At 46.6% G+C, this 26,906-nt stretch overlaps 1 protein-coding gene across 1 annotated transcript in view; it reads right to left on the reverse strand.

Moving 5' to 3' along the window:
* Positions 1 to 4,122: 4,122 nt before the first annotated feature.
* adgrb2 (adhesion G protein-coupled receptor B2) overlaps positions 4,123 to 26,906 on the reverse strand; it is a 122,178-nt gene continuing 99,394 nt past the window's right edge. The window contains exons 27-33 of the mRNA XM_084696019.1: positions 25,422 to 25,461; positions 22,285 to 22,457; positions 21,371 to 22,033; positions 19,265 to 19,300; positions 17,323 to 17,436; positions 9,182 to 9,235; positions 4,123 to 7,324 (exon numbers count right to left, since the gene is read on the reverse strand). Coding sequence (XP_084552145.1) covers positions 7,148 to 7,324; positions 9,182 to 9,235; positions 17,323 to 17,436; positions 19,265 to 19,300; positions 21,371 to 22,033; positions 22,285 to 22,457; positions 25,422 to 25,461 — 1,257 coding nt within the window. The 3' untranslated portion in view covers positions 4,123 to 7,147. The remainder of the gene's footprint in view (positions 7,325 to 9,181; positions 9,236 to 17,322; positions 17,437 to 19,264; positions 19,301 to 21,370; positions 22,034 to 22,284; positions 22,458 to 25,421; positions 25,462 to 26,906) is intronic.

Raw genomic sequence — 26,906 nt, forward strand, 5'->3', positions numbered from 1 at the left:
CTATCATTCCAAAAACTGTATTTAAAAAGTCCAGAAAAGACACATAATTCATTGTTTCATCAAAAAATCATATTCAAGATTGCTCAGAAAGTATTAATTTTTTTATTGAGGTATAAGCCTCGACTTGAGACTTCTGTTTGCCGACTCTGCACTTTTTGAGTTTCCTTTAAAAGGATCCTGGCAAACACGACGGATAAAAAACAGATATATTTTTAGGAAGCTTAAGTTTGATTATTTACAAGAGGCAGAGATCTTCAAAGCGCTTTGGGTTTCTTGACTACTCCTAAAACATTGATGAGGCCTTTACAAAAAAGTTTCTTTTAGTCCAGGCTCTCAGATATGCCTCTACAGTACACAGAAGCTAGTCAAACAACTGTGTTAGTCAACCTACCATTCCTATTTTAGCTTGACATCACACAAGACTCATGCACTATTTAGTTGTTGTTGTGGTTGTAGCTGTGTTAGAAATGCGGTGTAATCAGTAAATAAGAGTCTGTCATTATTATTGTAAAAATTCACCATGGTATATTGAAAGGGCCAGTGTTTGTAGAGTCTGTGCTGCTGTAAACATAGATATATATATAAAGGCTCGATGTCCTACGGCGGAGTCTAGAACGTCCGCACGTGGCGGCCATCTTGCTACAGTCAACTCGCTCACCCATAACATTGGGTAGGTGCTACATGTACTTTTTAAATAATCATAACTTGCTCAATTTTCAACCAAATTTTCAACGGTTTGGTTTGTTATCGACGTTAGAGATGAAGCTATGCCACTGCATGCTTATGAGTAATTATGTAATTAAAAAGAAAAATAGAATAGAAGTATGCAGTGGCATAACTACATCTCTGACGTTGATAAAAAATCCAACCGTTTAAAAATTGGTTGAAAATTGAGCAAGATATGGTAATTTAAAAAGTACACGTAGCACCAACCCAATGTTCTGGGTGAGCGAGTTGACTGTAGCAAGATGGCCGCCATGTGCGGACGTTCGACTCGGTTCGCCGGCAACGCAGACGAGACATCTAGCCTTTATATATATCTATGGCTGTAAGTATTTGGGGCGACTCTATAAACAGGAAAGAGTGTCTAGATGGCATGGATGTCGTCATGAGAACAACACAGAGCGCTTCCTGCGTTACGCAAGCACCAGGGAGGGAGATGAGCGATGCTAGCACCAGGAGCTAATGCTAATGTTGAGTCATCCTCACCCTGACTGATTAGACGTTTCAACTTGAAAAGGAACCTTGAGGCCATATTCAATAAATCAAAACCAGGAGGTAAAAGTCTACATTCCGCACATGCACGCACACACACACGTGTGCAAAAACACCTCTGTGTCCCCATTCAAAGAGAATCCTAAACCAGCCCTTCAAAGATCCTATTAACACAGTGGTGCATAATGATGATATCGATCTCAGTACTTATACCTGCACATAATGATATTGCAGAGTTAGCCAAGTGCTTTGAAGCTTGGCGCGTGTATAACCCCTCTGCCACTGCTGGCCCAGCCATCCCAGCATGCTCCAGTCGTGGTAGGGAGGCGTCTATTCTTGTCTTGCCGTGGGTTGGCTTGGCACAGAGTGTCTCTTTGAGTGGGATCAAATAACGGTTCCGTGCCCTGTGGGGGTCGGGGGGAGGGGTTAGTGCGGGGGGGGGGGGGGGGGGGTAGGATCCCAGAACGCATCCTGCTTTCATCTCCAGCCACTCTCTAAACAGCCTGGGTGGAGACTCCTATGGGAGCGTGGGGAATGTATGCTCTCTGCATGTTCTCAGGTACGGCTTTGGGGGGGTCTCCGAAGCTTCGGAAAGAGAGAGGTGATGGAAGACTTCATCTTTTGTAGGCGTAGGAACAGAGACCGTGATGGAGGGGAAGGGAGGGTTAAGATGACTTCCTCATCTTGAATCCTTACAGTTGTCATGGTGATGTCACCTGTGTATGTACTGTGAGCGAGAGAGGAAGAGAGAGGAAGAGAGACAAGGGAAATAGAGAGTGGATGAGACAGTGAAGGGCTTCTCTTTCTTTTCCTTCCTCTAATGACTCCTCCCATCACCGTGCCATAAGCTTGGGTTCCAGCCATCGAGCACATGGCACCAGAGTTACACAAGGTTAACATCTCCTGCTAAATCTGTGACCATCCACAGAGAATCCAATTGCACATCTTGGACCAGCTCAATGAGATGTGGAAAGGCCTTGGCTGGCAGAACACACAGTGAGGGACACGGATGGGCAGGGGAGGAGAGGCGTTTGAAGAGACTCATTTGGAGCTCTCACTGCTAGTCATTACTAAGACAGCTGGTGCTGAAGAGGCCGAGTTGGCTTTCATTACCCCAGAGTCAGGACACCTCTGCTGGGTAGATATCACGCCTCCGTGTCCCCAATCAATCTCAGGGGTCTGACACCTCTTGGCTGAGGGAATCACCTAGAACACCAGGCCTAGCCTAACCTGTCTCTCTGGGGTTCTTCATTGGACCTCCAAATGATCCGGTTCAGACAGGAGTCTGGAGAGGAGCAAAGGGAAGATGGCACACAGCTAGGTTCTGGTGCCTCTGTTGCGGGGCGGTCGTCCAGAACCAATCTGTCCGAGCCAAGCACCTGGGCAGGACGGAGACGCGCCATGGGTGGACTCGGAGGGCGTCTGATCCGTGACGGCATGTGCGGATGATTCCGGAGTGTTTTGTTTGCATGTTAAACAGTACGGCAACCCACAGCAACTGGTAACCAACCCCTTCCAAACGCAGGAAGGAGTCAGGATTTTGGATTCAACATGGGGGGCAGAGGTGACTTTATAAAAATAAAAAAAAAGACGTTCGTCCGTTTTCACACCAACTAGTGTTTTCACTTCAGGCCTTTTCCATCATCGTTCTCTTCTGCCCACTGCCCCTTGTCATTGATCCATTACCTCTAGGCTTCATGCTCCATCTGAGTGGTGTGGGGCCAGAGCCGTTGGGACAGTACCACCTGCTGAACACTGGAGGGGTTGGGGGAGGAGGCAAACATGACACCAGCATTAAACCGATGGATTTCCCTGCTTCCAGTCCCCTACACCTGGCTACCACAAGCTCAGCCCCCTCCTACCCTCCTTACTCTTACTGCTGTTCTGCTGCAAGAACACACAATGCCCACAAGTATGATTGTCTCACTCAATCAACTTTTCCCCAGTCGTTCCCTTTCTTCTCATTTGGTTTATATTTTCTCAAGGGCTCTCTCTTCCCTTTACATTTAGTCATTTAGCAGACGTTCTTATCCAGAGCGACTTACAGTAAGTTCAGGCAAGTAGGGTGAAGTGCCTTGCCCAAGGACACAACGTCATTTGGCACGGTGGCGACCTTCTGATTACTAGCCCGACTCCCTCACCGCTCAGCCATCTGACTCCGGTGATGTTCTGTTGTGTGGCAAAGTGAAACCACCTTGTTCCTCTCCGTCCTCCCACTACCCTTCACTCCTTCTCTCTGTGTTTCATGTGAGAGGGCTTTTATGAGGGACACCTTTGCACTGCCGCCCGATTACCTAGAATCCTCTGGCAGAACAAGAGAAGGGCTTTCAGCACAACATAACTTTGCGACTGTTGTTCTGGAATGCTGTAGAAAATCTGCCTCTCGATTCTTTCTCTCTCTCTCTCTCTCTCTCTGTCTCTCTCTCTCTCTCTGGCGTCACTCTTTTACAAGGCTCCACTTTCACCTTCTCTGACTGCTCCAGCTCTGTTGTTCTTGTGGTCTCTCTCTCTTGAGGTGACTTGCAGACGTGACATGGGCGGACACGTCTGCACTTTCACTTAATTGCCCGCAGGCCTCAGGGAGAGCGGACAAGTGGGCGTGGGGCAACAGAGGCGTGTGCAGTGTGTCGAATCCCCTCCCTTCTCAGCCCAGCAGCGCAGCGATAACTCCAGTCTCGAGTGAATCCATCACAACCCATCTTTGAACACACATCAAAGTGATTTAGAGGCCCGGCGTCATGGCGATGAGAAGCCGATGTGGACGTTGATGCACCGGACAAACCAGCGAACACCGACTGAACCTGCCAGTGCCGAGACCGCACGGCTGAAATGATTCACAACGCTTGGATCAATTTGAAAATTTATTTTCATATAAAAAAGACACTCTATGAAAACATTAGAGGACTACTTTGTACAATCTTATGTATAAAAAACTAAAACAACGGAGTAAAGGAAAGGAAGGGCTTTTTTCATTATTACATCAGTTGGGATTATGGGTATTTGTAGCGAGTTCATTTCTCCAGAATAGCTTAAAGGGTGGCTAATTGCAGCTTGACTGTCTTGCACTGTGCTTGCCAATAACAGCCTTTTTGTGATTTAGATTTAATAAGCACACAATCTTCAATGCTATCTTCAAATGCCAAGCTCATCACTCTTTCAGGAAATCCAACTGCAATTTAAAGTGTTGTTCATTAACGTAACCCTTAATGGTGACTTAAACGTTTTGAAAACTGCTCCAAAATCTTGGTCCATCAACATAAGCGACCATAGGGAAACTTGCATATCTCTTTAAACAAACAGAGAAGTGAAGAGACTTTGAGCGTGAGCGCTTTCAGGAAGTGATGTTTAGGTTTCCCAGAATGCTCTGCAGTGGATCAGAGGGGAGACATCGCTGATGCTGATCGGTTGAACAAAATGCAGGGGTCCCAATATAGGCCAAGTCACACGACTGCGGGCAGCGACCAGTGAGAATCTGAATTCGTCTCACTTACCTGTCTCCCAGGGGTCCTGTTCATCCACCTCACATCTCAGCCTCTGGTTACTACGACGACAGCACACGCCCCCGCCCCTGCCCACCACAAACCTCACACGACCCAAGGTTCCGAAATCTGAACTAGGATCAGCCGATCCCTCGCCAGATCCTTACATTGATCCATACGAGGAGTGTCAAACTGACCTCAGGCCAGCGCCTACATCCAACCTCCCCACGTGGAGGCATCTGGAGCAGTGTGTTTCAGCTGATTAGCTGGAAAGGTTAGAGAGGCTAACACTCTTGTCTCACCATCTGTGTCTGGGCTGCACTAGGGCACTAGGGATCCTTAAACAGATGGATGAGGACTGCGTTCGAAAATGTCAGGACAAATCGCCACCCTTTTGATAATAACGGTTTGGAGCTCATTCCTGCTCTCTCTCTCTCACTCTCTTTTTATATTGTTCCTGCACTGCTTTGCTCGTGCACACGCGCCAGCCTTCTTCCCCCCACACACACAGCTCCCTGGATCACCGGCTAATTAGGTAAGAGGAGGGTTTGTGTGAGAAGACTAATTAATGGTTTCATCTTGGCAGGAGGTCTTTCTACCTGCATCCTATTATCTCTCTTTCTACCTCCATCATATTCTCTCCTTTTTCTACCTCTACCAGCTCCTGATGCTTATCTGAAGGGGGAGATGGAAACTAGGGAATCAGCCCTGCTTGAAATCAAATAAGTGTACCATCTTAAACTGAGATTACAGTTTAGCTTAACTCGTCATCACTGTACATGAAACTCAACTCTCTCTCCTCCATCCAAGAGTCACATGTTCACCCTACTTTTTCCTTCTTGTTTTCTCCTATCTTTCGATGTCCTGCTGACAGTCTTATCGATTATTCAGCAAAGGTTTCAACCGTGACTCCCTGAGCTGTGTGTTAGTGAGCGCTGATTGAACGGACTACACTGTTACATAAAGATTTCATGTTCCCTTGGATAGATCGTGGCGATAAGGAGAGAGGGCATAGTGAGGATGAAAGAAAGAGAGAGAAAGAGAGAGAAGCGGGGGAGTCAGACAAGACATTGACTTATTTATGATTGGCACCTCAGGACACGCCGATGTGGAACATTTGGCTGCGCATTTTCTATCCTCACTTTCCTTTCCTATTGTTTGTTTTGTGTAGAGCGCAGACACCCTGAGCAAGAAACACAGTCATCTGAGTTATCGGGACTTAACTCCATTTCCTTCCTGGTTACTTTGAGGGGGCTGGATGCTTGGCATTGCGATCAATACTTTCACTAGGATCTGTGGCAGTGCGTGGATGAGGAATGGAGAGAAGCAGCTGGAACATTTCCATCAGGGAGATATGCTAAAGCATAGGCACCCCATTGTCTGACATCAACAAAGGCTGGCTAGGCTGGGCGTGTGTGTAATTGATTCTAATGTTGAGATCTTAAAAGCCTTTTATCTTAAACCAGAAGAAAAAAAAATCGAGATAATGCGGTAAAAAGCCTGAGTTGCTCCCCACGTCTTGTTCTCCCAGACATGCAGTGGATGTTCTCTCAGAAAGCAAGCTCACATGTCACCCAGAAGGTGTTAGAAATCATTCTTTAAAAGTCCACATGGAAAAGTCTCACAGGAAAAGGCATTACAAGCACAAACCAAACCTCCACTTAAAACCAACCGTAACATATAGACCATGAACAAAACTGCGACTCGAGTGGATTATTTTTCTCTCATTTTTAGGGGGAGGGGGGGAGGCAAAACTAAAAGATTTCCAACCATAGGGAGGACAAAACGTAATAATCCAAAACAGAAACAAATATAGTGTTGACAGCAGAGGATGTATGAATGAAGGGTTGAAGGGATGTTTCACTGGAATGACAAGAGGGTGGCACATATCAATAATCCATCTCCAACACCCAATCCCCCCTAAAAAGAATAAGGTAAAAACGAGTGCTTGAGTCATCCATTTGGAGGGAGAGAGAGACAGGAGCCTAAGGGGGTTAACAGTGTGCGAAACATCAGTGAGGTTTTTTTTCCTATAAAAAGAACAAAATGGTGCAGAAATATTCTTCTTTTTTTTCTCAAATCATCAAACAGGTGAAAGATAATCCTTTTTTTCCAGAATAAAATCAAGACATTTTCAGAAACAGTTTTTTTTTTGTATAGTTTTCTGTTAATTTAAAAACGTCTCCATCCCAGTCTCGTCAAGAAGTCTCTGTTCTCTCAGTTCAAATGTCCGTGTGAAAATATAGAAAAGAACAGCCTTCTCTTCATGAACGTCCACTGTGTCACAGCACACAAATACTGTTTTGATTTGAGCAAATCAGACTGGAACTCAAAGGCTGTCAGAACCTCTGTGTATAAGTGGTGTGCGAATGATGTGTGTGTGTGTGTATCCACGTGTGTATGAGTCTCCATATTCCATAATAGTGTGTGTGTGTCCGCATAAATGCACGTGTTCACACTTCAGTCTGGAAGTCTCCTTCAGAGTTGTCGGGTGTGTTAGCGGATGAAGAGTCCCAGGTCTTGTTGTGCAGCTCCATCCTGTCCTTCTGTTCCCCGGGGACGATGGACAGCTCAGGGGTCATGGTCTTGAAGCTGTCCCAGGAGTGTTGGTCGTCTGGGCTCGACTTGTCCTGCAGGGGGGGGACGGGGACGGGGGTACGGGGACGAGACGACAAGAGCCACAACAAAACATGAGAGACGAGGCGCTCAACTGGTCCTAAGGTGCGCCTGTCTGTAGTGCTCGCGTGCCGCTCGCTGCTAAGCTTAATCGAGGCGGACGGGGAGATGATTTCGTGGTTGTTTTATCAGGAGTCAAAGTCGTGACACGTGTCTGTGAGTCTGCCCTAAGACACTCAAGAGTGAAAGCCGAGACTCCGGGAGCGGACGGTTCCGGATCCTTCTTCGCAGGCTCTCCTCTCTCTGCATCTGGATTCAGCATCGCCCGCCCCCCCTCAGTTTGACCCTAACCCGTTTTGTGTTCTCATTTGAAATGATGCTCCTGCCCTCCTGACTTTAAAAGCTACAAGCTACCTCACATACAGCTCTCACCTCTCCCAATCAGTGCTCTGCAGATTGATCATTCTAGCCTGCATGCCCGGGGCTAGGATCTGTGATCGCTGCGTGAGGTCTGCGGGCTCTTCCTACTTACACAATGCATATGTGGGTTGATTTAACTAAAGACTGGAGAGAGGTTATCATTACTGATAGATAAGGCCCATAATACTAATAAGGATCCTTATCTAGCGGAGATAACAGTTAAACAGATTCAGATGCAGCCTAGCATGAAGATGGAGGATGGTAACAGGTCTGGAAACTGAGTCGCTTCATCAAAGCAAGTCGACCCACTTTATCGCACTAACTGCCATGGAATTTTGGATCACTGATCAGCTTGAGTGAAAGCCACAGCATGTAAATTGCCAATTGTCCCAACATTTTTGGAAGCAACATTTTATTGTTTAATATAATTTTCTCTGATTAAAATATGATTAACTATTAAATGGATTGCACTCCATAGACAGTCATGTTTGATTTCAGATCATCCTACAGTACAATCACTGGGGAGTCATTTTCTCTGTGTTTTGAATGATCTTTGCTGGAATGTGTACACAGTGCTGTTTTTCTGAGTACCTGAAGTTGTATTACTGAGCTGCCATTACTAAACCTCTACAGGGAAATTGATTCACAACCCCTGGCACAGCTCCCCAAACCCACTGGGTTGAAAATGAGATGTATGTGCGTCTGGATGGATGTCAGGATCTGTGACTATATTGCTGCCACAACCCTCTGGCTCTGTGTGTGTGAATGTGTGTGTGTGTGTATATGTGTGTGTTTTTGTGTGTGTGTGTATGACAGACGGGGCATACATGTGTGCTCTGCTGTTCTGCACCGCACGCTTCACGACTTCTGGCAACCCTCGCTCAGAATTTCTTGTTTTTCTTCTCTACTCACCTCTACATTTACACATTAATCATCTTGATATGAGCATTTTCCTCTGTCCTGACCCACCATCCCATACACACACACACACACACACACACACACACACACACACACATACACACACACACACACACACACACACACCAACACTCACACAACAACATTGTGTGTTTTTGTGTCCCCTTGTATTGCCTTCCTCCTGTGTGAGATAAGACCACCAGGGGGCGATGTCAGTCTGATTATAATTCTCAGCGCGTAGCGGGCTGACAGTTGGTAAAATGAATACAAAAGCATAATCTTGGAGCCAATTTGCATGCTAAACGCCTGAGAAGGAACATTTTGTAATGCAAGAGAGTGGGTAATGCTCCATTCAAGCCTAACTTTATCCCTGAGAGACTAGGCTAACACGATTGCACTGCTAGCGTGTGTTTAGTTCTTCCTCCTCCTCCTCCTCCTCTCCCTACAGTAGCTCCCTCCCTCCCTCTCGCTCTCCATTCCTCCGTCCCTTCACCCCATCCTTCTCTTCCCGGCAGTCGGCCCCTACTTACACTCAAGGAGTTCTTTTCACCTCCGGCAGACGAAATGCTCCATCGCTTTTCCCTCTGTTGTGGTAAAATGGAGGGAAAAGAAAGGAGGAAGGACGAGAGAGAGAGAGGGGATGGGCGATCACTGACAGTCTGCATGGGTGAACAGTAGTGTCTGCTCTGAGCTTACACAACCCCCTCCTCCCCCCCTTTTTTGTTTTGTTTTTGCTCTCCGTGTCAGTCCTCCTCTCCGGTTCTCTCCTGACACGCACACACACACACACACACACACACACACACACACACACACACACACACACACACACACACACACACACACACACACACACACACACACACACACACACACACACACACACACACACACACACACACACACACACACACACACACACACACACGGGAAAGCAACGCATATACAGGGACACACACAGACGTCCAAATGCAATGTACAGGAAAACACTAAGGGAAAGAAAGAGCGAGGTTAGGAAAGAATAAGGTTTCATGTAAACACAGTCTGAGAGAAAACAGGAGGTGGGGATGACAGAAGAGAAAGGAGGGCGCGCAGGCAGAACAGAGCCTTTTTCTGGTAACTCATGTGTCTCCAGTTAGGAATGATCTGATCCTGATGGTACCATTCGGCCACTTCTAAACCAAGCCTGTGCATTCCCACCTTCTGCTCCAAACACCTGGCAACCCTCTTGCGTACCCGGAACCACAACCTGGCAACCAACCGAAAAGCTGAGTACTGCTTGTTGTGTGCTGTAGCCTGAGGGTTTACTGTCTTTCACACACACACACACACACACACACACACACATCCAGTCACCTCAAATATTATTCTCCCTCTCCCTCTCTCCCAATCTATCTTTTCTTTGCTCCACTGCTGTCGTTTTCTGTATCTGTTTCTTTATGACTCACTCACTCATCTATTGTCGGATTGGCCTCCTCACCTTCTCCTATTTTCTATTACCCTTTTATACTATTACTCCAATGCTGCCTCATAGATATTCTTTTTTGGTTTTGTTTACAAATTATATTTTTACCCTTGCCATACCACCCATCACATATTTGCTTCTACACTCAATTACTCACAGCAACAGTCACCAGGAAGTGATGTCACGGGCCAAAGTTCACATGCACAGGAAGAGACACAGACTAGAGAGACTGCCCTACCAGAATAACAGGGATAAATGTTGTCATGGGGATTTGGAGCACTAGCCTAAAAAATATGTCGAATGTTTAGCGGTCTGATCTAAAGACATGTTAGAGACGTAGAACATGACCAGGACCTGCAGAAAAAACCCAAGCAGAGGCAGTGAGAGGGGGGTCAGGGAGAGGTTGAGCGGAAGGTTACAGGAGATTGGAGAGTACTACTATGGTTACTCCTATAGGTTCATTTTACCTTTCTGGTGTTTGCTGCCCTTGGTTCTGCTGACTGTCTGGCTACAGTCAAACTAAGACCCATGCAAATATTGAGCCCAACCAGCCAACAAGGGGAAACAAAAGAAACAGGACAGAAAGAAGCAAAACATGTAAAAACTTGACGCAGAACACAGACAACATTCAGTTAACATTTCACACAAATGGCAAAAATCAAATGACAAATCGACATGAACATGAACAGATTAAAAGTAATGTTAGACACAAAGGCGAGATTGAACTGTTTCTTGTAAGACTCGGCCAGAGATGAGTGGATATCAGAAAACAACTTTTGATTCATGACTTGTCAGTGGGCATTTGATCCAATCAGAACACGGGAGCCAAGTAACTCTGATGATGCAGCTAGCTAACCCCCTCTAAGTCTATGGCTGTTTATCAATTCGAAGAACGGTAAGATTCTTCTTGAGAAGAACGTTTCTGCCAAGCGTCTCGCGAGAACGGTCTTGCAAGACCGCGAGGACGGGGAACGATTTTAGAGGTGTGTGTTCATGCAATGACTTCTGGGAAATCAGATGCGTTCTCGCTGGCCAAGTCACCATGCGACGCATCCGAACTCTATGATGCATCCTCGATAAAAGGGGTGGATCAAGAACACTTCCGGGTATTTTTGGCGTTCTTGGTGACTTGTGTTCTTTAGATTGGAACAGTACCTGGGCAATGAAAGATGACGTCAAACGAGTTCGCAAGAACGGAGAAAAACATGGATTGATAACAAGCCTCAGTATCTGTCTTCTACCAGGCAGGAAATAATAGTGTTCTTCTTTCTTCTGCATAATAATCTGTCTATTAAAGTACAGCCACCAGGGAAAGTTGTTTTTATTCTCACTTATACTTTGCAAAGAAAGATTAAGATTAGTGTGGCACTCTGGTAATAAGGGCCTTCAAAGGGACATTTCCCAGAAACGCTGAGCTAAATAAATTCCATTAGCACTACACGTAGCTAACAAATGAGCATAACAGTAAGTCACTCAGACAGGGAGCTGAAGGCCAGCCCTCTGCAGCCCCATCCTGGGCCATGCTCCGGTCCACAAACAGTTCCGGCGAGCAACTTGGCCCTTTTCACCTCCCTCTAATTGGTCCAAGGACAATAAATGAGCTAAATTAGCATTGTGACTCCCGGTGCGCAAAGCTAGCGTTAGCTTCGTTCCGCCTGAGCTAACCGTCTCCTCATTAGGGGCCACTGATAGAGCCAGGGAGAGCTAGCACGCTAATGTTAGGCTGTGCCAGCCCTTGGTTTTTATTGGCAATTTGTGTTGAAGGGAGACAACAGATGATGAGTTTATACTCGGCATGGAAAAGGGGGCAAGGAAATAATTAAAAACAAGCTAATGAGAGGAATTAATTATTCAATTAATGCCTCGATTGAGCCAGTGAGGGCTTATTTTAGTGAAAGAAACAAGGAATCGAGGGGAAGCGAGAAAAAAATGGCAGACGATGGGGATGAATAGAGGAGAGTGTGAGATTTTTTTTTTTTTAAAGAGAAGGGAAATGAACATGTCTTGGTATGGAAATTGGAACCCCTTAGCCTAATGCTAACAAATTGGCTCATGGACCTAAGGGTTCGGGAGAGCAGTTAAATTGCTCTTACTAACTCAATAAGGTTTTTGAATTTTTGATTTATCTTTGTATTACATTGGGCAACCTTTAAGCATTCTTATTATAATGCATTATAGATGTACCTTCACTGCCTCCTTCACATTGAGGATTCAACATACAACAGCCAGCTCTAAATTGCTTAAAATGAGTGCACTCGTGTTCTCTAGTGTGTAGGCTAATTGATTTTGAAAATGGAGACGCAGTAAACATTGCACTTTCCTTTCCGGTTTGAACGTGTTTTCCTGGATTTTATTTTACCATACAGTACACGTTTGCCATTGATGGTTGCAAGTTGATGGTTGCAAGTTATACAATGAATTTCGATCAACTTCAAACAACCTTCCCCATGTCTAGCTACTGTAAATCACATATTCTTCTAATATCATACAGCCATGCCATTGCAATCCTCCTCACCTCACTGATGTCTACATAACTCTGCTATCTGCAGGGAACCCAAACACGCCTCGTTGAATCAGCAACATGTAAAACGATGAGTTGGAAACACGTCATTGCGAGTGCGACTGCTGAAACATGCATGAGCCCGACTTCTGTTCAGCTCAAACACAGAAGTGCATAGACACAGTCCTACGCCATTTAAAGCTGTATCACCGAGTCATTGGGCACTGTGCGGAAATTCAGTGTTCACCTCTTGAACTGTGTGTAGAAAAGACAGAGAGACAGAATGAGTTAGAGAGAGAGGGAGAGAGAAAACGGGAGGAAGAGAGCGAATTGCCCGGCTCCATATGTAATGTGATGGAGACTGAGAGAAGCCATTCTGAATCCAAACATTAGCGCAGGCGTTGCGGCTGATACATATTTCAGCAGTCAGTCAGCCTCCCTATTCGGCTACCCGCCCAAGCCACAGGCCACTGACGCAATTCATTTGTAGTGTCTCTATTACCAGGGATAAATGGAACACAGGCTCCATCTATTTGGGACCATATGGGCACTGCCGCTAATGTTTGGCCATTCAGCTAGCGTCTCCGCCATCACTTAGAGGTTAACTGCCTCTCTGTCGGCCCGCGCAGCACGACGGCTACGCCAGTAGCATGGCGCGCTAGCAGTATCGGTAACACCACGCGGGGAAAGAAGAGAGAGGGCATTACATAGCAGAGGCCGTAAAATAAAAGGTTGCGGAGGATACAAGAAAATCGCGAGGGAACAGCGACCGTTCAATTGATTGCCCCTGAGTTCGAACGTGCCTGGTAATTCCGAAGAGCGCTCAAAGCCCACTGCAGTCATCAAAAGAACGCGTGTGCACGCGAGAACAAAGCACAACATAAGCATTAAGCGTGTGAAGTGTGAATGGGGATGATGATAGTCTGATAATATCCACTCATCGGCTTCTACCTTTGGGGTAGAGTGTTACAGGATCAATTCTCGCCTGACCCCTGTACCGTTTCCCTTTCTCTCTTTATAAAAGAGAGAAAGTCTCTTAGCATTAACCAATGGTTGACTGCACAGACACACACACAACACTTTGTGTTGGGTCCGTTTTAGTGCCTGGGTTTAAACGCTGTTTTATGGGCGGTGGATCATAGTTTATGAGGTGATTATAAACCTGTTTGATTGTTTCACTGGCTTGTTCTTATGGATGGCTTTATATTGAGACTTTTATGCTGTTTAGGTCACATTAACGTGAGGCACTGAAATGGACAAAACACCTGTATATCTTATCACACATGAAGCTGTTGATGAAATAAGCACAACGTCAAATACATTACTACCCCCCCCCCCAGGCTTCACATGGTAGACATTTGTCCAGTCCAATATCAACCCCCGGTCTGTAATCAGACACAGCCCATTTAACAGAGATGGTTGGATGGGTCTAACTTTGCCCATTTGGCTACTTGATATCCAGCAATATTATTGCTTGAATCCATCCCATCCTTTGTAAACCTTGAAGAAGGAAACAAGTTGATTTTAGACTGGGCAGTTGCTTTCCAGGTATTGTATAACACAGGGGGGACAAGGTGCTAAGCATTTTGTGTATCAATTACACCACCACACCACCAGGGGCCAGATCTACTGTCCGGGACACATGTTCACTTCACTGTAGGGAGGGATACGTCTAATCTGGTGCTACCAATGAAGCATAACTGACTAGATGAGTTGGTTTTAGTCCATGGTCACATTTTTATGTTATTATTAATATTTCCATCTCCTTGCTGCTTTAAAGAACTGACTTGCGGACAGAATTGCTAAATGCTACAAATCATAGTGTCACCATGTATCAAAGCCAACCCAGAAAGCACGGTTAGGTTTGGGTTTATACGTGTTTATGTCTTGTTTATGCTTACGTTGACTCTCTTTGTAAACCAGCGACATGCTGCGACCGAGTAGGGGCTCGGTGTGTCTGGGAGGAGGGGGAGGAGGGACCTGTGGGAGTACCAACACCCAGCTTGGTGGTTAGAGGGGTCGGTTAGGGTCAAAGGTCAATGATCAGGGGTTATAGTTTGGAGGTCGTTTGGCACTGGACCACATTTCGGCTGCTCACAAGAAACTTGAGTTGTCTAAGTTCTTTTTTTTTTTTGGTAGTTGTGTTTTTGATGTGAGGTAAAGTTATGAGTTTAAGAACAGTTAGACATCCATGTAACATTAGTGTCCTATTTTTAAGTTGGTGATATTGTGACTATGTAGTTGACATTTATGATAACCTGGTTCCGTCTCAGTGTTTGTGACTATGGAAACTTGGCTTCTAAACCATTAATTAGACATCTTGGAATCTGTAGGGGACAAGATCACCGACTTTAATTGTGAGTTTCACTTCAAATCATATTATTAATTTTCAGTTTAGGAGGCTGAAAGTGGCTGAAAGTGTAGTCACTGTCTGAAGGAAAGGGGTTATTGTAGCTGTTATGAGACATCAGTCATTATCATGCAATTATAGAGTCATCAATTATGAATTCCAAACTCGTATAATGATACGGGGAAACACGCTGATCTCAGATTCAGAAACACGCACACACACGCACGCACGCCCATACACACACACACACATCTCCATAATTGCTGTACAGTCAGCATCTGGCTGACAGATTGACTCCTGTTGACAGTCGCAGAGCTGAACTCAAGCTGGGGTCTGTCGAAGGCCAGACACTAATAGCATTATCGGTGTAATTATTCTCTTTTAAGTGCAGTGTCTACTTCCACGATAATAATGTAGGCAGTACACTAACCCACATCCACTCCTAACCTCTCCATCTACCACTTTTTATTTAAATAAATACGTGCTTCCGGGTACCAAAAAACTGCACGGGCCTGTGTCTTGTGTGCTTGCACTTGCTTTTGTGTGTGTGCGGCCTCAAATTGGATCATGTGTTTGTCTTTGAACGGTACCTGTGTTCCATAACACATTGCTGGCAGCTTTCCTGTAGCCTGGTTTCTCAAACACATATTTGCTGGCCAGTAACAATAAGAGAGAGTCTGTTGTCTTGATGAAGACATTGAGCAAATGAGGAATGAAGGGCGAAGCTGCAGGTCTGGTGTGTGTGTGTGTGTGTGTGTGAGAAGGGGAGTTGTATGAGACATGTCTGAATAGCCTCTGCTCTCAACCCCGCTGCTTAAATGAGATGTGAAAGATGCTGAGAGAAAGAGCACACCGATCAAGGCTGAATAACACATCATAGCTCCATGCGCTGCAGTTCCACACACAAGGTGTGTGTGTGTGTGTGTTTAAATCTTAATGAAATAGGCCCTCTGAAGGTCAGGAGACAGCAAGCAGGGACTCTTTAGTCTGGTGCTAATGGTGCATTAATGATTCACAGACGCCTCTGTCACACAAAGGAATAGACATTCATGCCGTGCACACGGACACACAAACACAATCAGAGTTTAAATAGGGCGACATGGCTTTAACGGTAACTATAGTGGTGAAGGTCTTTTCCATGTAGCAAAATGTCATCTCGCCAACAAGGGGAATACATAGCGCTAAGGGGAGGGCTTTACAACACGTGATCATTGATTGGTCATGATGGAGTGAAAAATCAGAAGACAGCTCTTGAAACCAATAGTTACAAGTGACAGTTATTAAGGCACCAGTAAGTTAGCGGGTTGAATTTTCAGCCTGGCCAATTAGGAAGCAGGTTTTATATACTCCAAGAAATTCAATACCTCGGCAGTAAGACAATTCTGCTATGTTTATGAGGTACTTCTGTTTCTCCTTAACAACACAATAGAACAATGAATTGATTAAGGCACTGTTAGGGACCACACACACAAATAATCATAAAACATGATTTAACATTGGTTAGTTTTCGAGGCTTTGTGTTCACGCATTTCTATTATTGTAACGGCATTCTTATTATGAGGTAGATCAACAGGTCTTTACAGTTATTTGAACATGCACACAGGTAGGTAAACCAGAAACATACTGTACACACAGATTTATAAGAACATTATCTGACATTATAAAAGTGTTACTTCAAGCAAAGTGTGATGAACTTTAGTGGACATATAAATCAGGCACATTCAGTTTGCACCCTGTGGACAATTAAGAGTTGTTCAGTATCAGATTGTTTGGCAGTGTTTTCCACGTGAGGTCATTCAGGACAGACAAAGCAACATTTGTGTTTAGTGATAATGTGTTGGGTGATGGTGCTCCCATTTGCATTTACATTTAGCAGACATTTTATCCAGAGCAACTTACAGTAAGTACAGGGACATTCCCCCTAGGCAAGTAGGGTGAGGACGCAATGTCATTTGGCACGGCGGGGAATCAATCCGGTAACTTTCTGATTACTAGCCCGACTCCCTCACCGCTCAGCCATCTGACTCCCTGTATACATTTGCGCAATGAATGGTATTCTCAGGACACGGGGAGCTCAGTTCAGCTTTGAGCTTCCTCCCTGCGGTGACACACTCAAACCTATAGGTTGGACCATCATCCAATCAAACGTGTGTAGGGGCGGGGTCAGAACCAAACCATGCACTAACTCGGGTGACAGTTTCGCCATCGGGTCACGTCATACCAACGGAGAGACGCCGTTTGGTCTAAGGTTGTGTGTTAAAAGGTGCACTGGCTGTGGTTCCCTACTGAACTCAGGAGTGTAGGGGGTGGAGGGTCTAGTCAGGGAACTAATTCCCTTTATGCTTGGTGGTCTTACCTTGAAAGTGGACATGGCAGGGTCCCTGCTATACCTGTCTATGGTGTGGAACTTGGAGGAGTGGTTGAGTTCATGGTACAGTTCAGAGTGTCTTTTGCGAGTGTGCATCACTTTCTGGAAGGGAAAGAGGAAGGGACAGCAAAAAATGAACTGAAATGAGAAAGAAAAGAAAAAGCCCAAGGCTGAGGCAGGGGGAAACAGGGGGTAGGAGAGAGCGGGGCCGTCTGATTGGCTGAGGGGTACTGAGCGAAGTCAGCTAACAAAGACGGGCTCAACAGAACCTCTTTGGGTCCAATATGAAAGTACCTTTGGCTAGGGTTTGACAGCTGCTTGCGGTTTGATAAAGCACTCTGTTTGGAATGAGTGACAACCAGAAGGGATTAACATGCTAGCCGGTTAGCCGGTTAGCCAGGCAGGTTGTTGACATTCAGCTGACAGCTATTGTCTGAAGGCGGAGTACTAACTGCAAACAGGACTCTCAGGGCTACTTCTCGGGGTGAAGTGTGAGTTCTTGAAAGGAGAATCAGTGTGACACTGTCCTCCTTTTCCCGAAGCTAATGGCCAGTGCTTTGGCCGCCTCGCTAGCTAATCGACACGAGCACTCCCAAGGTCGCAAAGGCCATCCACCAACACTTGCGCTAGCTGTCCGAGGCTGGGGGGTGAGTTAAGCACCGCCATCAATTACTACAAAGTGCACTTTCTTCCCTCTCTGTTTGTCTGTCACCCTGTCACTCTGGCCAACCTTGTTAGCCACTCTGCTCCAAGCCTTACAAAGGCTGAGGGAAAATATTCTCAGTCTTTATTTAGGGGAGCTTTCTTTGCCAAATGCTTAGGCGTTCTTTAAAGTTTCCGACTTAAACGGCATACTTGTTTATCGTGAAGGGGCTCCATTGTACAAAGCGACATAGCGCACGCTGTTTAGAGAGCTCAGGCGCAAGTGGTACACGATGTATGCTGTGCATTCATGCAGTGGCACAGACACCGTCAGACACGGAGGAGTATTAGTTTGTTAGGATGAGAGGTTGCCCGTAGTCACAGACCCAGGACCAGCTTAGCCTCCCCCTGATTCAGAGTACAGTTAAGGTGCAGAAACAGGAAACTGTTCTCAGACCAGAGTCTAGGGGCAACCAAGGGGTTAGGCGCGCTAGTGCTAGTTAGCCAGTTAGTTTCTCTATACCACACACTTGCCACTACAGACGATGACAACCACCCACCCGACACATTCACAGGTGGAAAGTGAATCTCCAGTCTTTACAAGGGAAGCCATTAGCGACTCACTGATTGATGTTGTGTCAGTGTTTAGTTTGACTAGGGGGGGATTTCAAAGAGAGGCCGCTTGAGACTGGAGGTTCCCAGAATTCCCAGGTCTCAATCAAACAAATGCACCACCGCCCCACACACGCACACACACACTGCTAAAAACAACCAAACCCATTGGACGAAAACACCAACAAATTGTCAGTTGAAGTCTCCGCTACTCATTCACTCAAATAGAACAATCCCTGCTGTTTCTTCAACCAAGACCTCGGGGATTTACAGCTGGGTAGAGCAGTGTTTTTAAAACACACAGCTTGTGGGTTCAAAGAAATCGACTAAATGTTGACGCTGACAAGAATTCTTGATTGCACTGTCAGCCAGTGACACAATTACCTGACCACAATAAAACATGCTAGAATAGTTTTATTCATTAAATAATAGTCAAGCCAATTAAGCCAAATTGCGTCAGATCCAATCGGATTAAGTTCAGAGGGCTCGAGATCTTTGTTGAAGAGAAACAGCAACAATTGGACTGTACAAACTGAAGGCGTCAAATGCACAAGAGATACAGGCGCGTAGGAAGGGGATTAGCAGTGCCATTGGCTCTTCTATACGCCACTCAAACCTGGCTGAAGCAGACAGAAGCAGAAACGGGCTGAGGATGGGTTGGGGGGCGGGATCTTACCTCAAAGTCCAGTTCAGAGTACCGTACTCGTTTCCTCTGGGGGAGGAGGGGGCATGGGGAGAGAAGATATCATCAATCATGGTCCATCGCACACACACACACACTCTGACACACACACACACGCTTACACACACACACTCTGACACACACACACACACACTTCCCCAACTGCTCAAAAATGCAGATGTTATCTAGACTTTTTTACAATATTTTTTTAAAACCGATATTGTGTCTTTAAAGGTTTATTGAGATTACCACTAAAATGGTGCGTGACTGCATAGAATAGTGTGTGATCATTTCCTGCTTCTGCTAAACGTCAGCCACTGGCATTACAACTTCATCAAACATCAATTAGACTTCACACTAGACCAGTGGAGCTATCAGTAGATGTGATGTGGAGTCAGACCGTGACTCAAATCCTGCAGAACTTCCATTTAAAGACCTCGTTTCAGCTGACTTTGCGTTCGCTCCGGCTACTGACGGTGGGCCATTTCATTTCAAAGCAGCCACAAAGAAAAAGAAGTTATTGCCTAACCTTGACACGACATCTCTCTCAAATGTGCACTTGCTCTCTCTCTCTCACTCCCTCCTCCTCCTCCTTGTCTCGCTCTTTCAGAATACACAGATTAGAGAGCTGTGCTCCCAGGTACCTAAGAGCTCAAACATTTTTGTGTGTATATCTGTGAAAGCTGTTGATCTAACACACAGTTCTGGGAGCCCTGCAGACGAGGGACTGACAAAGAGATGAAATACCACCCCTGTCGCCAGTGTGTGTTCTTGTGGATGCCTCTCATTCACGCAGGTCAACCAGACGGCCTCTCACCTTTTAAAGTGCTTCTTCTATCTCTGGAGGAGGGGAGAGCGGCTCCTTACCTGAGACAGAATGTCTCCCCGGGACATTTTGTGTTTCTGAGTTGAGCACCAAACTCTCATGCACATGTATATCAATGTTCGTGAGCAGCGTTACTGTATGTATGCACACTTGCAAGCACGCGCACACACACACATACAGACAGACACACACACACAGACACACAGACACACACTGGCACACGTGTCTCTGTAGGGTAAATCGCTGGCCTGAAAACACTCGATGTGTTGTGTACAAATTACAGGCCTGGCAATGTCAAAAACACCAACATTAAAGAGAGCTGTGCTCAGTTTGTTTACCCTGAACTTTTACTTTTGAATCGGTCCTTTCATCTCTCCCTCCCACCTCCCCCCCTCCATCGCTTATGGCTTTTCTTTCTCTCACACCAGTGGAAAAAATATCTTCAGTGAACTTTCTCACCCTCATTTTCCAAACGGCATTAAAATCAACAACATCAAAACCTTTCTCAGGTCCTTTTCTGCAATTATCCCATTACGCATCGTCAAGTTTCAGTCGGAGGGTGAATTACTGAATGGAGTTACTGCTTCATCTTGAAGGAATGATATCCATCTCCAAATCAAGTATTATTCAACAGAAGATGAAATTATAGCAGAGGCAGATACATTATTGATCGTGCCAAGCGTCAAGACCTTTCAGCCTCTCTGAGGAGATAACTTTAAAGATATTCATGAGTACACTCGTATATCTTAGGAGTGAGCCGGTTTAATGGCATGTCCTTAATGTTCTCATTCCTGAATGAAGCATCGGCACTTTCCTTTCGGGAAGTGTCTCCATTTTCTTAATCAACCTTGTGAGTCAGCATGCTTGGGTGGGGGCTCAGTATCTCTTCAGTGTGTGTGTGTGTGTGTGTGTGTGTGTGTATTTTCAGGTGGTTGCATACAGGCAGATCTCCAATGTGATTCACCCAGATTGAGGCCACATCCATACTCATACACTCACACGCCGCTGTGAGGATAACCACAACCATTGTCCCAGTGAGCAAAAAGTACCATCATTTGACTGGAAGTACCCATAATGCAGTGTGTCTTCCCCTCGCCTCTCCGCCCTAATACTGGTTATATGGAAATCCCTCTGTGCCAGCTGGAGGGTTTTGACGCCATCAATTACACACAGCGTGTATCCGTACCTCTAAGCCGACTGTAGCACACGTGTGTGTGTGTTTGCCAAGCCCCTCCCCTTCTCCTCCCCCCCCCCCCCCCGGTCTCCCTACCCACCTCCAGGGACCCGGCAGAGAGGCTGGCGTTGGCGTTGCTGCTCCCCAGGTTGCGTGGCAGGGTCCTGGTCCGTTCCGCCGTGCTGCCCCCCGTCAGGATCTGCCGCACCGACGGCCTCTGGCCCGGCTTCAGCTGCAGCGAGTGGCCGTGGGCGTGGCCGGCGTGGGCGTGGGCGAGGCCGCCAGGCGCCAGCAGGTGTCCGTGCCCGTGAGGGAGCTGCTTGAGGGTGCCGTAGGAGCGGGTGAGGTTCATGGCGATGTTCATGTTGTGGTCGCCGGGGGAGATGAAGTCGGCCGGGTAGGCCTCGCTCTCAGCCGGATGGAGCGTCATGGGTGACGGGGGCGGGGGGAAGGGGGGGTCCTCCACGGCTATGTTGAGGGGCTTGTCCTCGCCCCCCAGGCCCAGGCTGAGGCCCCCCTGGGAGGAGGGAGGCAGAGGGGGCTTGAGGTTGATTGTCCTCCTGGGTAAGACCATGTAGTCTCCCTCTCCCCCGTTGCCCTCTGGGGGGTTGGAGGGCGGGCGGGCCCAGCCCAGGCTGCTCTCGGTGCACAGGTAGACGGGCGCGCCGCTACGCTGGCCCCCTTGCTGTCTCTGCTGCTCCACGTTCATCTCCTTCTTCAGGGGGGTCTCGCTCAGCTCGTTCAGGCCCCCCAGTGGAGGCACCTACAGGACGGGAGGAGGCACTGCAGGATGAGCCTAGCTGGATCTCTACATTCTCTCACGTTACATAACCTGACTGGGAAACGATTACAGTTGGAAAGCAATTTTTCTTTTTTCTTTTTTGATGATAAAGAGCACACGTAAAAAATAAAATGTAATGTAAAATCCTTATTTGGGCTGTAAATGGGCTAAATACGTGAAAGTAAAAAGCTACACAAATAAAAACGTATCCTAGCAATCTATCAAGCAAACACCTGGACGATGAGGTTGGGAGGGGGGATGTTTCCGGGCAGGGAGCTGAAGTTGACCCCCACCCCCCCCTCTTGGTGGGCCGCCAGCTTGGGGTCGTCCTCGTCGTCGAGGGAGATGCGGGAGAGGGTTCCAGTGATGGTTGCCGGGTTACAGGTGTTCACCTCTTTGAAGATGACTAGGGGAGAGGAGAAGGAGAGAGGGAGAGAGGGAAAAAAGAAAGGACGAGTGGAAGGGGGGAGGCAGAAGAGGGGAGGGAGCAATCAAAAGAGACACGAGAGAGAGAGAGAGACATAGAGAGAAATAGAGAGAGATACCAAAGTAAAGGGATACAAACAGGTTGATGAAAGATGAGGGGGAAGAAAAGGAGAGGCAAAAAACAGAAGAGGGAGGGAGAGGAGGAACAGATGAAGGGGAAGATATGAAAGATGGATGGGCCGTACAGAGCGCACAAAGAATATAAGTGGATAATGAATGCATGAAGACGTGTTTGTGTGTGGAGCATTAAACAGTCACCATGCAGAACCAAAAAGCAGGCGACGGAAAGGTAAAATGGGTAAGATGGTGAGATGGGAGGGCAGAACACGAACAGGAGAAGATATTAAGTGAGCAACAGGAGGCGAAGCAAAATCTTTTAAACGCCTCCAGAAAAAGTATTTTATTTTGTAAATACCTGTGTAATTAATTCAAACAACATCCTCCAACCCAAATATGAATAAATGCAGTTTTATTGACTGAAAATGAAAAACTTGATGGCGAAAAAAACATATATAAGAAGAAACTGCTTTGTAAGGTGAGTGTGAATAAACTATGAGGAGAGCAGGAACCTCTTTGAAAGATAAGTTAGGATTCTTCATTTCAGGGTCGGTAGGAGTTTTCTAAAAAATGTGTCCCAAGTGACTTTTGGCCAGGACTTGATGGCCTGGGGCCTTTTTCTGTGAGACTGGCCCCCTGGAGGAGACTGTCCCCTGGAGGAGACTGTCCCCTGGAGGAGACTGTCCCCTGGAGGAGACTGGCCCCTGGAGGAGACTGGCCCATAGAGGAGACTGGCCCCTGGAGGAGACTGGCCCCCTGGAGGAGACTGGCCCCTGGAGGAGACTGGCCCCTGGAGGAGACTGGCCCCTGGAGGAGACTGACCCCTGGAGGAGACTGGCCCCTGGAGGAGACTGACCCCTGGAGGAGACTGGCCCCCTGGAGGAGACTGGCCCCTGGAGGAGACTGGCCCCTGGAGGAGACTGGCCCCTGGAGGAGACTGACCCCTGGAGGAGACTGGCCCCTGGAGGAGACTGGCCCCTGGAGGAGACTGGCCCCTAGAGGAGACTGGCCCCTGGAGAAAGCTGCCTTATTGACTAGTTTATAGAATCCACAGAGCAAAAGGAGAGGGCCCTGAATTCCCTCGCTGCCAAGCTCTGTTAGGTCTGCACGGTTGCCATGGGAACTCATTATTCACTACCTCAATGTGACATACACACAGTGTAGAATAAGTGTGTGTGTGAGGTAGAGAGTGTGTGTGTGTGTGTGTTTGTTTGTGCCCTAAGATTACCTGACAGATGGTGTGGGTTTCTTTGAAAAAACAGTTTTTAAACAAAAAACAAGAGGGCATACTTTGTTTTGTTTGTTTCATGCTTGGGGGGAGTATAAAAGAGGAGACTATGCTAGAACATTCTACAACAACAGGGTCATCTGATACAACAACACACATAGTTTACATGCTGACAGGAGTGAGATTCAACAGGAATTAATCTAAGAGAAAAGCCTGTTGGCTGTGTCAACAAAACAATTTCAACCATATAAAGAAATCTCGCCCGATGAGGATATTGAACCAGTCCAGAAAACAAGGTTATATTGTAGTCGAGGAGATCCTGGCAAGGGCATGCAAGCTACCTATGACTGGTGTTTAGTTGGTTGACACTATGTCCTACACAGTAGACCAACACTGGCATGCTTATTCTCATGCTCATTGCCCAATCAGAGCGTTCCTCCACTTTAGGCCCTAATCCATGAGATCTAGTCCGATATCTTACTTAAAACACTGAAGCAAAAAGCACAGCGATGCATCTCATATTAGGACTGGGCCATCGGGATCAGATGCCACTTGCGTGGCGGTGGCCCAGTCCCAAACAGAGCCCCTGAACCCTACCCGTGTCTCCTACTCTGTCGGTGCGAGCAGATCGGACAGGACTGGCCAGGTGTGAGCTGAGCTCTGATAGCTCCGCCTACCCAATCCCATCTGAGCGCGCTCATTGCATGGTTGGAGAGGAGGACAGGATGCTAGGGCTGATTTAAGACTGGGCCCAACAGTGTTTTGAAAGGGTGACAAACTTACATGGGTGTCCTCTTTCTGCGAGGGTGGAGGGAGAGAGTGACGGTGCGTTAATACATTTCTGTTCAAAGACACACACACGCTCAAAAACTCAGAAATACACACACACACACACACACACACACACACCAATGGCAGGAACATACTGTGATACATCTGAACACCCTACAAGGCATCATTATCATGCACACTGGATGACAGGCTTGTTCAGGTCTACCACTGAAATGCCACTGGATAGAATGGTGCTGTATGAGAGGAAATGATCATCCCAAAGGGCTAGGCTCAGATCCCCCCATCCCTCCCAGCTCTGCCTTTACACTGGAGGGGAGACCCAGGCACTGGAGGGGAGACCCAGGCACTGGAGGGGAGACCCAGGCACTGGAGGGGAGACCCAGGCACTGGAGGGGAGACCCAGGCACTGGAGGGGAGACCCAGGCACTGGAGGGGAGACCCAGGCACTGGAGGGGAGACCCAGGCACTGGAGGGGAGACCCAGGCACTGGAGGGGAGACCCAGGCACTGGGGCTATCTGCTCACAGCTGCTCCATGAATAAACGAAGAGAGAAGGGCCATGAATGGAAGGAGACATACAGAGAGTGAGAGATGGAGAGAGAGAGAGAGAGAGAGAGAGAGAGAGAGAGAGAGAGAGAGAGAGAGAGAGAGAGAGAGAGAGAGAGAAATGTAGACAGAGAGAGAGAGGCAGAGAGAGTGAGAGAGACAGAGAGAGAGATAGACAGAGAGAGAGATAGACAGAGAGAGAGAGAGAGAGAGAGAGAGAGAGAGAGAGGTTTTTGAAAAGGAAAGGGGGTGGGCGACTTACCTGTCTGACAAGCCAAGTCCACGTCCTTTTCAAAGTCCGTCTGACAGAATGCATGAGAAAGGAGAGCGATGTTTAGACAGGAAGTATAGTCGTCGGACAGGGAACATATTATGGGATGTGTGTCCCTGTCCAGCGCATCAATCAGTTCGATATTCTAATGCCTTCCACGTTCACATGATGTGCAAAGGATCCCATTTGTTTCCATAGTGATGTTATTGTCTGGCAAGCTGAATGAGTGCTTGCTGGGATTAAACAGAACATGGAGAATAACTGAGAAGGTGGTTATGAAAGATGAAATAAAGTTGTTGAACAGTCATGCTGGTTGCTGTTTTGTGGGTTAGTTGAGTTAAATGGCTTCTAAATTAATAACTCTCCCAAAGCACCCCGTACTTTTATCCACAGAGATAGATGACTACCTTCTTTTCATTAAGCACTTTTCTCCTTTCAAAATGGGGAAAAGGCCTTAGCCCCCCCCCCCTTCATATTTTCTGTGTCATCCATTCATGTAATTGTCAGCTAATAGGTACTAGTTCCTGACTTGTGTAACTCCTTATTGTTACTTCTCTGTGTCCTTGTAAAGGCTGGGATGAAACAGTACATGAACAACTGAGAGGGTGGTTAGGAAATGTGAAATCAAGTTCAACAACAGTCATGTGTGTTGCTGTTTTGTGGGTTATTTGAGGTAACTGGCATTTAAATGAATCACTCATTTTTTGCTATAATTCTTCCACAGCACTCAGTACTTTTACCCTCAGACATAAATGACTACCTTCATTTCAAAAAGGGGAAAAGGCATTTACCCTTATCTACACCCTCATATTTTCTGTGTCCTCCAATCATGTAATTGTCAGCTAATACTGTAGGTAGTAGTTCCTGACTTGTGTAACTCGTTGTTGTTACTTCTGAGTCTCTTTGTAAAGGCCTTTCATTAAAAAAAAAACAAAGACGTAAGCTAAAAACAGAACTTGTTAAAAGAGAAGACGCTCCAGTTTGTGTTCACCTCCATTAAAAAAACCTCAAACTTCCTGTGACATCCACAGCCCCCATTTCCATTTGTCTCTCGCCTTTTTCTATCTCTCCATCTCTCTATCTCTCTTTTCCCTCCCTCTTCCTTCCAGAACAACCCAATGCCCCCTATAGGTCTAAATCCCAGAAGCCTTGACAAATGCTGGGTGTGCCACTGAGACAGTGCGAGAGGGAAAGAGAGAGACACAAAAACAAAGAGACAGAGAGAAAGAGAGGACTCATAGGAGACCAGAGTACTTGGAACACAAGTCACTTGTCATATTGCAACTGCGTCTCAACAGACAATGCGTGCAGGAACACAGGGCACACACAGAGACGACTCATTTACATTTGCGCTTTACAGTATCGACACGGCAGCCATAGAAGCTGTCTACGTTAACGGTACAAGCTGTGCAATTTCACAATCCAGATTGGAAAACAAACCTTTGAGTTATTTATTTTTTACAGATCCCACCCCCC

This window comes from Hypomesus nipponensis, chromosome 4, assembly GCF_054491055.1.
Source record: "Hypomesus nipponensis isolate SF chromosome 4, ASM5449105v1, whole genome shotgun sequence".
NCBI classification, from domain to species: Eukaryota; Metazoa; Chordata; class Actinopteri; order Osmeriformes; family Osmeridae; genus Hypomesus; species Hypomesus nipponensis.